Source organism: Schistocerca piceifrons, chromosome X (genome assembly GCF_021461385.2).
Source record: "Schistocerca piceifrons isolate TAMUIC-IGC-003096 chromosome X, iqSchPice1.1, whole genome shotgun sequence".
NCBI classification, from domain to species: domain Eukaryota; kingdom Metazoa; phylum Arthropoda; class Insecta; order Orthoptera; family Acrididae; genus Schistocerca; species Schistocerca piceifrons.
Window position 1 is genome coordinate 880,244,970 of NC_060149.1, and position 13,268 is coordinate 880,258,237.

At 43.2% G+C, this 13,268-nt stretch overlaps 1 protein-coding gene across 1 annotated transcript in view; it reads left to right on the plus strand.

Annotated features, from left to right (window-relative positions):
• The first annotated feature begins 781 nt into the window (after window positions 1–781).
• The window catches only part of LOC124722755, a 138,567-nt gene continuing 126,080 nt past the window's right edge, over window positions 782–13,268 (plus strand). Inside the window, exon 1 of the mRNA XM_047247894.1 lies at window positions 782–998. Within this exon, the coding sequence (XP_047103850.1) occupies window positions 782–998 (217 nt within the window). The remainder of the gene's footprint in view (window positions 999–13,268) is intronic.

The window sequence follows — 13,268 nt, forward strand, 5'->3', positions numbered from 1 at the left end:
CTGTTTGCAGCATCATGATGGTCGCATCCGTGTTTGGCGACATCGCGGTGAACGCACAATGGAAGCGTATATTTGTCGTCGCCATACTGGCGTATCACCCAGAGTGATGGTATGGGGTGCCATTGGTTACACGTCTCGGTCACCTCTTGTTCGCACTGACGGCACTTTGAACAGTGGACGTTACATTTCAGATGTGTTACGACCCGTGGCTCTACCCTTCATTCGATCCCTGCGAAACCCTACATTTCGGCAGGATAATGCACAACCGCATGTTGTAAGTCCTGTACGGGCCTTTCTGGATACAGAAAATGTTCGACTGCTGCCCTGGCCAGCACAGTCTCCAGATCTCTCACCAATTGAAAACGTCTGGTCAATGGTGGCCGAGCAACTGGCCCGTCACAAGACGCCAGTCACTACTCTTGATGAACTGTGGTATCGTGTTGAAGCTGCATGGGCAGCTGTACCTGTACACGCCATCCAAGCTCTGTTTGACTCAATGTCGAAGCCTATCAAGGCCGTTACTACGGCCAGAGGTAGTTGTTCTGGGTAATAATTTCTCAGGATCTATGCACCCAAATTGCATGAAAATGTAATCACATTTCAGTTCTAGTATAATATATTTGTCCAATGAATACCTATTTATCATCTGCATTTCTTCTTCGTGTAGCAATTTTAATGGCCAGTAGTGTATTTTAACATCGTAATGTGACGGTGGCGTGCCGTTCTGTTGGACGACGAGCCGGCGGCGCGCAGTGTGAATGGTGACGGTGTGTCTGCGCAGATGAACGTGTCGTGCGTGGAGTGCGGCCCGCCGCCGGACGCGATCCTGCACATCCCGCCGCCGCCGCTGCCCACGTTCCTGCAGCGCGCGCTGGCGCACGACACAGACGCGGCCGCCGCCGCCGCCGCCGCAGCCGCCGAGGGGCAGCCCGCCTGCGCGGCGCCCTGCGCCTTCACGGACACGCCCGCCGTCGAGTACGTCGAGCTGCCCCGCCAAGGTAACGCCTCCTCGCTGTCCGACCGCATCCTTCCACAACGGTAGATCTGGAACACACAATATACGTCCTGTTTCGTACAGATTCGTCCGATTTCACATGCTGAGCCACACCACCGAAAAAATTCTCCTATCGTAGCACAAAAGGATGAATATCCTGCTGTGTATTGAAAGTCTCCGACTGAAAAGTGGGGTACCAGCTGCCTCGTTCTACCTTCCTCAGCACCTTTAAAAAATTTTAGCATGCGAACATATTCGCGCGCTTTTCAACGTGCGACTCACCTCTCATTCCCACAAGCTCCCCTAACAGTAACTCGCTCATCCTACAAGCCCATCGCTATAGGTTGCTCATAACCACCCACTCACACTTGTCTGTTCTCACTCACTCTTTCAGCCCAACTCGTTGTCATTTTGTCTTTGTGTCTCTGTAACTGTCACTGTTCCCTGCTTCACAGCCACAATTCCCTTTGTTCTGTTTTACTAATACTGTCTACTCTGACTGTCACCCTCCCTCTTGCTCTCTCTCACTGCTACTATCTCATTCATCCCTTCCCACTGCTGACGTATCTTCCCACTGTCACTACCCCTCTCTTCCTCGTTGTCACCGTCACAGACTCTGTCTCTCATTATCACTGGCTATCACTTTCTCCTTCTCTATATTCCTCTCTCACTAGAACTGTCTCCTTCACTCTTTTCCTAGCATTGTTCTGTCACTGTCAACTATGTTCCACTGCCACTGTGTCCCTCTCTTTCTCTCACACTGCCATTGTCTCCTTCTCACTTTCTAAACCTCATCCACTGTCTACTATCTTCCAGTAATTGTCACTTTTCCGTCTATTTGCCACTGCCAGTGTCTTCTTCACTCTCAGCGTAAAAAAAAAAGAAAAAAAAACAAGAAAGTGTTTAAGAAAAATTTTAAACGTACTGAGGAAAGTAGAACGAGGCTGCTGGTACCTCAGTTTTCAGTCAGAGTCTTTTAAATAAACAGAAACATATTCGCATTTTTGCGTCCCAATAGTTGCATATTTCCACTGGCCCCTTCTTTTCCCTGCTGCACCAAGGCACGAGACTCATGCGAAAGGAAATGTATTGGGCAGAAAAATTTAGGTAGTTTACTTATGTGAAATTCAAACGACACAAAGCTAATTTTACATCTCAGACCTGATTTTACGCGCACAAAAATTCTGCAAGTGCTTCGGTACTACAACATATGGTGTCCAGAACCCTTCAGAAGGCAAGGACACACTTTATAGCGTACGATTATTGCTCCGTGCTACATCACTTTATAAATTAAGTTTTCGCCTTATACCGGATTTTAGGTGCTTATTTTACGTGTACCAATAGGGTAACTTCGAACATCTGTATCTCGCAAACGGGTAAAGATATCAAGAAAACTTTCAAGGCTGTTCGAGTTAGGAATTTTAGGAATACATCGTAAAAATTACAGCCATTTGCTGTTCATAGGCATCTTCGAATTCGCAGCTCGACTTTCGTACCCAAAATCCGTGTTTTTGGAGTGTTTCCCAGTAATGGATAAAGACTTTTGAAAACTGGAAGATGGTACTTCCAGATAATAGCCTAGAGGCTATACAGTTAAAATTTGAGCAATTTTCTGCGGTTATTTACTATTTTGATTTCGCATCACATCATATTTTACGAGCATATTTTATGTGTAAAAGTGCAGTAAATTTGGACTTCTGTTTCTTGGAAACAGATAAAGATATCAAGACAATTTTCAAGGATGTTTCAGATCGGGATCTTAGGAATATACCGTAAAAATTACAGCCATTTTCTCTCCATAGGCGTCTTTGAATCCGCGGCTCAGTTTTGATATCCAGAAACCAGGTTTTTGGTGTGTTTATCGATAGCGGAAAAACCTTTTTAAAAAGGGGAAGATGACACATTTAGATGAATGCCTAGATAATATAACCTAAAACTTTGAGCTATTTTATTCGGCCGTTTATTATTTATATTTTGTCTCACAATAAATATCATGTGCGTTTTTTACGTGTATAAGTAAACATGAACTACTGTATCTCGGAAACGGTTAAAGATATCAGCCAAATTTTCAAAGCTGTTAAGATCGGAATCTCAGGAAAATATCGTAGAAATTTCAGCCTTCTGCAGTGTATAGCCGTCTTCGAATCTGCTGTTCGCTTTTGGTTATAGGCACTGAAAGCTGGCTAAAGTCGTATATAAGCTCAGACGAAATTTTTGCGAAGAACCTAACCGTGTTCCGAAAAGATAGGCTAAACACGGTTGCGGTGCCGTGTTTGTTGCTGTTAGAAGTGGTTTAACTTGTCGCGAAATTGAAGTAGATACTTTCTGTGAGTTAGTATGGGCAGAGGTGATTGTTGGCAACCGGAATAAAATAATAATTGGATCCTTTCACCGACCTCCCAGTTCAGATGGTACAGTTGCTGAAAGGTTCAAATAAAACTTGAGTTTGATTTAAAACACGTACCCGAGTCATAAGATGATAGTTGGTGATGACTTCAGTTTACCCTCGATATGTTGGCGAAAATACATGTTTAATTCCGTAGGTACGCATAAAATATCATCCGAAATTGTGCTAAACGCATTCTCTGAGAATTATTTCGAGCAGTTAGTTCATGAGCCCACGAGAATAGTAAACGGTTGTGAAAACACACTTGACCTCTTAGCAACAAATAATCCTGAGTTAATAACGAGCATCAAAACCGATCTAGGGATTAGTGAACACAGGGTTGTCGTAGCGAGATTGAATATTGTAATCCCCAAATCCTCGAAAAATATACCTATTCAGAAAAGCAGATAAAAATTCACTTGACGCCTTCCTGAGAGACAATCTCTACTCATTCCAAATTAATAATATAAGTGTAGACCAGATGTGGCTTAAATTCAAAGAAATAGTATCAGTAGCAGTTGAGAGGTTTACACCAAATAAACTAACAAACGACGGAACTGATCCTCCTTGGTACACAAATCGGGTTAGAACACTGTTGCAGAAACAACGAAACAAACATGACAAATTTAAACAGACGCAAAATCCCCAAGATTGGCGATCATTTACAGAAGCCCGAAACTTAGCGCGGAGTTCAATGCGAGACGCCTATAACAGTTTTCACAACGAAACTTTGTCTCGAAACCTGGCAGAAAATCCAAAGAGATTCTGGTCGTATGTGAAGTATTTTAGCGGTAAGAAACAATCAATGCCTTCTCTGAGCGATAACAATGGAGATACTATCGAAGACAGTGCTGCCAACGCAGATTTACTAAACACAGCCTTCCGGAATGCCTTCACAAAAGAAGATGAGGTAAATATTCCAGAATTCGAATCGAGAACAGCTGCCAACACGAGTAACGTAGAAGTAAATATCCTCGGAGCAGTGAAGCAACTCAAATCACTTAATAAAAGCAAGGTCCATACTGTATACCAATTAGGTTCCTTTCGGAGTATGCTGATGCATTACCTCCATACTTAACAATCCTATATTACCGTTTGCTCGACGAAAGATCCGTACCCAAAGACTGGAGAGTTGCACAGGTCACACCAATATTCAAGAAAGGTAGTAGGAGTACTACACTACATTACAGGCCCATATCGTTAACGTCGATATGCAGCAGGATTTTAGAACATATATTGTGAATTACCTCGAAGGAAACGGTCTATTGACACACAGTCAACATGGGTTTAGAAAACATCGTTCCTGTGAAACACAACTTGCTCTTTACATGAAGTGCTAAGTGCTATTGACAAGGGATTTCAGATCGATTCCGTATTTCTGGATTTCCGGAAGGCTTTTGACACTGTACCACACAAGCGGCTCGTAGTAAAATTGCGTGGTTATGGAATATCGTCTCAGTTATGTGACTGGATTTGCGATTTCCTGTCAGAGAGGTCACAGTTCGTAGTAATTGACGGAAAGTCATCGAGTAAAACAGAAGTGATTTCAGGCGTTCCCCAAGGTAGTGTTATAGGCCCTTTGCTGTTCCTTATCTATATAAACGATTTCGGAGACAATCTGAGCAGCCGTCTTCGGTTGTTTGCAGATGACGCTATCGTTTGTCGTCTAATAAAGTCATCAGAAGATCAAAACAAACTGCAAAACGATTTAGGAAAGATATCTGAATGGTGCGAAAAGTGGCAGTTGACCTTAAATAACGAAAAGTGTGAGGTCATCCACATGAGTGCTAAAAGGAACTCGTTAAACTTAGGTTACACGATAAATCAGTCTAATCTAAAAGCCGTAAATTCAGCTAAATACCTAGGTATTACAACTACAATCAACTAAAATTGGAAAGAACACATAGACAATGTTGTGGGGAAGGCTAACCAAAGACTGCGTTTTATTGGAAGGACACTTAGAAAATATAAAAGACCTACCAAGGAGACTGCCTACACTACGCTTGTCCGTCCTCCGTTAGAATACTGCTGCGCAGTGTGGGATCCTTACCAGGTAGGACTGACGGAGTACATCGAAAAAGTTCAAAGAAAGGCACCACGTTTTGTATTATCGCGAAATATAGGAGAGAGTGTCACAAAAATGATACAGGATTTGGGCTGGAAATCATTAAAAGAAAGGCGTTCTCCGGTGCGACGGAATCTTCTCACGAAATCCTGCCTCGGGCATGGATGTGCTTGATGTCCATGTCCTTAGGTTAGTTAGGTTTAGGTAGTTGTAAGTTCTAGGGGACTGATGACCTCTGATGTTAAGAGCCATTTGAACCATTTTGAACAAACGCAAGAAAACTTCCACATCCAGAAAGCCATAGTAGAAAACAAACATGCGATAAATGAACAAACACACATCAGCACAGGCCCCCTACTACACTTAATAAAGGAAATGATAAGATAAAACAAAAAAAAACTCTTTCCCCTTCACCTTCTGGACACACACACACACACACACACACACACACACACACACACACACACACACAGCCCACAAAAAGAAATTGTATCACACCAAAATACACATACACAAAATTATATCACACCAAAACACACACACACACACACACACACACACACACACATACATACACACACACGCACACACGCACACACACACACACACACACACACGCGCGCGCGCGCACAAATGTGTACACGAACAGATCACAGATACTTCAATAATTACACTCGAAAGTTTGGCAATAACATTCGATCTTTAGCAAAAACATTTGACAGTCGGCAACAGAAATCAAAACACTGCACTGAAACAAGCGTTCAGTTCATAGTGCTGTGGAATGGGGAAAAAACCGCAAATTGGCATTCATAAGAAGAAGAACAACACCAAAAATGAAACAGGAGCGTAATACGTAAGAAATTGTCCATGCAACATGTAAGTACAGTTCAAAACATTACCACTTAATAGGAAATACCAACCACCAGAACTGTTTATAGCCTATAGGTACAGTGACAAAAATTGTTAATTAAGTAGCAAACATATGTACATATTCCAGGCCACCGATGATGCCTTGCAGGAAATAAAGGCGAAACGCGTATGGCACTAAAATTGCGTTTTATTCAGTTGCTGTCAGACGGTCCATAAGTAAAATTTATCAATATACCGTAATAACGTTTTTTGTGTTTTCTCGAGAACAGCCTATGATCTAAATGGTGCCTCCATAAATCTCTTAAAGCACGCCGTATGCCACATCTAATGCAAAAAGAACCACCAGATCTGCTGCATTTGTCTAAGCTGGAGGAAATGTGCGACATTCAAACTTTTACCTGTACAAGGTATGATAGTTACAGTGTGACGATCCTTCTGTCTCTACCCCAAGGGCTACCCGAAACACTTGACCCTAATTTTCCATCACCAACAGATACCGAGGTATAAGCAGCGATAAAATCCCGTTTTTATGCACATGCGCACCGATGACTTCTGGCCAGCGCAAGAATGAATGCCGCGTTGTAGCGCTGCGGGCACGTCACGTACATTATCGGATCAAAAGTATCCGATGTATATGGAGTGTGTCTACCCATCGCCCTTATGACGGGTTGGACTCTACTGGAAACACTTTCAATGATGTGGCTGAATGTCTGTGAAGAAATACTGGCCCATTCCTCCTCAAGAGCCAAAACCAGAGAAGTTAGTTATGTTGGACACTAGCGTCTGGAGTGAAGTCTACATTCTAGCTCATTCCAGACGTATTAAGTTAAGATCGGGGCTCTGAGCATGCCGGTCCATTTCAGGAATGTTATTGTCCACAGACCATTGCCTTACAGATGTTGCATAACGACAGGGTGTCTTCTCACAGTGATAACAACAGTCGTCGTCCCCGAACTGTTCTTCTGCTGTACGGTGTCTACAGTGCTGTAAAATACGTTCATATCCTTCAGCCTTTAACGTTTTCTTAAGTGCAATAATGGGACAACAACCTAACTACGAGAAACACCCTCATACCGTAGTACAACTTCCTGCGTTATTTCACAGTAGGCACTACACATGACGTCAGGTACCGTTGCCCATGCATCCGCTAAATTCAAACACCTCAATCTGATAATCCGGCAGTAAAGCGTGATTCTGTCCAGTGGCGCCGCTGTTTACACCACCTCAAGCGTCGCTTAGCGTTGACTACGGAAATGTGTGGCTTGTGAGAGCTACTCGACCATTGTACGCCATTCATTGTAACTTGTTACAAACAGTCAACGTGCTGGATGGACTGCTAGCAGCTATTTGGATCTTCCTTCCGCGGATTTCGTGCGGTTTCTTACAACCCCCTTCCGCATTGTTCGGCTGTCCCTGTCCGTCAGTACATGACGACTGCCTGGTCTCGGTTTAGCTGCGGTCGTTCCTCCGTATTCCGTCTTACAGTCAATTCACCAACAGTCGAATACGGCAGCTTTAGAAAGGTTGAAATCTCCTTCATGTATTTGGTACTCACGTGACAGTTCACAGAACCATTCTGATGTTACTGCTTCCTCCCTGGCAGGGGAAACTCTGCATCACACCCCCTTCAGATTTAGTGGTAAGGTAGCCCAATGGATACCTCTTCAAAAGCTGAACACAGATAGGGCATGAAAACAGGAAGCAGGCTTACTGAACTACGAAAAATGAAGCAAACTGGAAACAGTGAAAGGTGCAAGCTCGAGACGTGTAGCAGTGATCGAATTTAACATGCCAGTAGACTTCAAGAAGACTATTATAAGCCGGCCGAAGTGGCCATGCGGTTAAAGGCGCTGCAGTCTGGAACCGCAAGACCGCTACGGTCGCAGGTTCGAATCCTGCCTCGGGCATGGATGTTTGTGATGTCCTTAGGTTAGTTAGGTTTAACTAGTTCTAAGTTCTAGCGGACTAATGACCTCAGCAGTTGAGTCCCATAGTGCTCAGAGCCATTTGAACCATTTGACTATTATAATTCCAATCCCAAACAAAGCAGGTGTTGACAGATGTGAAAATTACCGAATAAGTCACGGCTGCAAAATACCAACGCAAATTCTTTACAGACGAATGGAAAAACTGGTAGAAGCCGACCTCGGGGAAGATCAGTTTGGATTCCGTAGAAATATTGGAACACGTGAGGCAATACTGACCCTACGATTTATCTTAGAAGCTAGATTAAGGAAAGGCAAACCTACGTTTCTAGCATTTGTAGACTTAGAGAAAGCTTTTGAAGATGTTAACTGGAATACTCTTTTTCAAATTTTGAAGGTGGCAGGGGTAAAATAAAGGGAGAGAATAGCTATTTACAATTTGTACAGAAACCAGATGGCAGTTATAAGAATCGAGGGACATGAAAGGGAAGCAGTGGTTGGGAAGGGACTGAGACAGGGTTGTAGCCTCTCCGCGATGTTATTCAATCTGAATATTGAGCAAGCAGTGAAGGAAACAAAACAAAAATTCGGAGTATGTATTAAAATCCATGGAGAAGAAATAAAAACTTTGAGGTTCGCCGATGACATTGTAATTCTGTCAGATATAGCAAAGGACTTGGAAGAGCAGTTGAACGGAATGGATAGTGTCTTGGAAGGAGGATATAAGATGAACATCAACAAAAGCAAAACGAGGATAATGCAGTGTAGTCGAATTATGTCGGTTGATGCTGAGGGAATTAGATTAGGAAATGAGACACTTAAAGTAGTAAAGGAGTTTTGCTATTTGGGGAGCAAAATAACTGATGATGGTCGAAGTAGAGAGGAAATAAAATGTAGACTGGCAATGACAAGGAAAGCGTTTCTGAAGAAGAGAAATTTATTAACATCGAGTATAGATTTAAGTGTCAGGAAGTCATTTCTGAAAGTATTTGTATGGAGTGTAGCCATATAGGGAAGTGAAACATGGACGATCAATGGTTTGGACAAGAAGAGAAAAGAAGGTTTCGAAATGTGGTGCTACAGAAGAATGCTGAAGATTAGATGGGTAGATCACATAACTAATGAGGAGGTATTGAATAGAATTGCGGAGGAGTTTGTGTCACAATCTGACTAGAAGAAGGGACCGGTTGGTAGGACATGTTCTGAGGCATCAAGGGATCACCAATTTAGTATTGGAGGGCAGCGTGGAGGGTAAAAATCGTGGAGGGAGACCGAGAGATGAATACACTAAGCAGATTCAGAAGGATGTAGGTTGCAGTAGTTACTGGGAGATGAAGAGGCTTGAATAGGATACAGTAGCATGGAGAGCTGCATCAAACCAGTCTCAGGACTGAAGACCACAACAACAACAACATGTGGTGGTTATGTCGTTACGGTGTTGGACCCCGAAGAATGAGATCCGTGTTCAGATATCTCTCGTGCCCCAAATTTATGAACTGCCTTTCCAGTCCTTAACGTGTCTGTTCGCTATATTTAAATTCGTGTTTGTGCCGCGGGGTAACATCAATTTGCAACAGCGAGGTGCAACGAAGGGACCGCCACATGTACGTACTTCCTATGACAGTTGCGTTCCCTTTTGGAAATTTTGACTCTCGAATTCCTTTGTTGTAACACAGTTCACACCTCTTTATTTCTGTGAGAGGTCTATGCGGCGTGTTGCCTGCTGTCTCTATCCACCACATTTACTTGCAACAGTAATGTATTCTTACCACATGACTCATGTTCTATAACCTGTATATAGTGTGACAATGCCTATGGCTACAGAAGGAGAACAGACACGTCAGCAACCGGACGGACAGTTCTTAAATTTATGGAAAAAAGTGGGACGCGAGAGAGATTTGAACACGGATCTTCTGCTTGGCAGCCAAACATTGTGACTACACAACCATAACGCCGTCATTCTTGCGAGTCGCTCGATGTTGTACATCCTCTGCTTGGACCGTTCACTGTTTCTATTTTGCTTGTTTTTGCATCGTTCAGTACACCTTCTTCTTGTTTTCGCGCTTGATCTGTGTTCAGGTTTGGACGGGCTATCCACTGGGCCATTTTCCTACTAAATCTGAAGGGGCTGCGATGGGGAGTTCCTCTTGTGAAAACACTGTTCTATCCGTCTTCTCTTATACTGGCGGGTCTGCCTCTCGTCACATCTAACGACCAGTTACCTTTACATAGGGATTCCCTGATTCTTTTCGTCAGAAAGTGTACAACTCTGATCCTTCGAGTCTCCAAAGAATGAAACTCCCATTTATAAAACAGCTCCAAACATCTGATTATTTTACAAATAGGTTAATGCGTTAAATACTTAACGGTAAGCACGCAAGCGATGAAAACGTTTGGAAAATGTTTGAAATTATGCAGGAAGTTTGTTGGAAGTCGCTAAGTGCCATCATTATGAGACAATGGATGAATATAGTCGGTATAATTTGCACTCCATTTCAAGCAAGAGCAAGCATTTCACGCATCTCAGTAACAAGGAAGTAGTAAAATTTAAAAGTCATGTCTTATGTAGAAGTTTTACTTCACGGACAGCGAAATTTTTGTAAGTAACAAACCCTATTCCTTTCTTAATACTAAAGACAGTCCCAGGTTCCGGAAAGCTCTTTATTGGCTCAAAAACGATACGTTTATCCCGCGTGCTGCGTCAGGTTATCTGGAAGTACAATAAGAAATGGACATAATAAACAACCGGGCGTGGTCCTAGCCTGAGCTACAATACTGAGCACCGAAAACCAAAACCTAAATATGCAACACGTAAAGGGTAAGAAAGCATGTAAAAAGATATAATTACAGCCAAAAAGCGTTGGTCAAATACGGCTAAAATAGCCGGTAAACGAACGTGAAAAACACTTTAAGAGATGGTATAAAAACCACCAAGAATAAATCTACAGAAGAATACTTAAAAAGTGTAATCGTCTGTTTACCTCGTACGATGTGAGTCATCAGTCATAGCATCGCAGAGAAAAGCCACGTTCAAAAACTGTAACCATTGCGCCGAAGCAAACTGCTGGTGGCCGATCCGTGCACACACAGTGTATACACAGTACTGATAGAATCAGGGGCGAGTGATGGCGCTAGTAAAGACAACCACAATTACATGGCACCAAATGCAACTACAATGCCGTCAATGAAAAATCATTATAGTAGAGAGAATGAAATTCTTATAACCGAGCTACAAACACTTTGTGTAGGAAATAACTTGTATAAATATTATTACAGAATCCTGTTCAATACCTCAGTCATGGGGTTCAAGTATGCCAATATACACTACTGGCCATTAAAATTGCTACACCTCGAAGATGATGTGCTACAGAAGCGAAATTTAACCGACAGGAAGACGATGCTGTGATATGCAAATGATTAGCTTTTCAGAGCATTCACACAAGGTTGGCGCTGGTGGCGACACCTACAACGTGCTGACATGAGGAAAGTTTCCAACCGATTTCTAATACACAAACAGCAACAGCAGTTGACCGGCGTTGCCTGGTGAAACGTTGTTGTGATGCCTCGTGTAAGGAGGAGAAATGCGTACCATCACGTTTCCGACTTTGATAAAGGTCGGATTGTAGCCTATCGCGATTGCGGTTTATCGTATCGCGGCATTGCTGCTCGCGTTGGTCCAGATCCAATGACTGTCAGCAGAATGTGGAATCGGTGGGTTCAGGAGGGTAATACGGAACGCCGTGCTGCATCCCAACGGCCTCGTATCACTAGCAGGTAAGATGACAGGCATCTTATCCGCATGACTGTAACGAATCGTGTAGCCACGTCTGGATATCTGAGTCAACAGATGGGGACGTTTGCAAGACAACCGTCTGCACGAACAGTTCGAGGACGTTTGCAGCAGCATGAACTATAAGCTCGGAGACCATGGCTGCGGTTACCCTTGACGCTGCATCACAGACAGGAGCGCCTGCGATGGTGTACTCAACGACGAACCTGGGTGCACGAATGGCAAAACGTCATTTTTTCGGATGAATCCAGGTTCTGTTTACAGCAACCTGATGGTGGCATCCGTGTTTAGCGACAATGCACGAACGCACATTGGAAGCTTGTATTCGTCACCACCATACTGGCGTATCACCCGGCGTGATGGTATTGGGTGCCATTGGTTACACGTCTCGGTCACCTCTCGTTCGCATTGACGGCACTTTGAACAGTGGATGTTACATTTCAGATGTGTTATGACCCGTGACTCTACCCTTCATTCGATCCCTGCGAAACCCTACATTTCAGCAGGATAATGCACGACCGCATGTTGTAGGTCCTGTACGGGCCTTTCTGGATACAGAAAATGTTCGACTGCTGCCCTGGCCAGCACATTCTCCAGATCTCTCATCAATTGAAAACGTCTGGTCTATGGTGGCCGAGCAACTGGCTCGTCACAATATGCCAGTCACTACTCTTGATGAACTGTGGTATTGTGTTGAAGCTGCATGGACAGTTGTATCTGTACACGCCATCCAAGCTCTGTTTGACTCAATGCCCAGTCGCATCTAGGCCGTTATTACGGCCAGAGGTGGTTGTTCTGGGCACTGATTTCTCAGGATCTATGCACCCAAATTGCATGAAAATGTAATCACATTTCAGTTCTAGTATAATATGTTTGTCCAATGAATACCCATTTATCATCTGCATTTCTTCTTGGTGTAGCAATTTTAATGGCCAGTAGTGTATTATAGTGGAATAGAGAAGATTTAGAAACAGGAAGGAGAAATGCGCCAGAGATGTGTAGTACAGTAAATAGAGTGGGAAATCTGACAAACAATAAGAATATGAAGTACAAAGAATTATGCAATAAAGCATCCAAATCTAAGGTTGTCGGGAAAAATCATAACTGTAACCTACAACAAAACCTATAAATTAAAGTGCCTCCACAGTAAAATATTGTGCGCAGGAGGACGGGCTGGGAGGCATTTAAAGAAGAGCGCATTATCAGTAAAATTAAGTAAAATGACTAAATCAAAAACG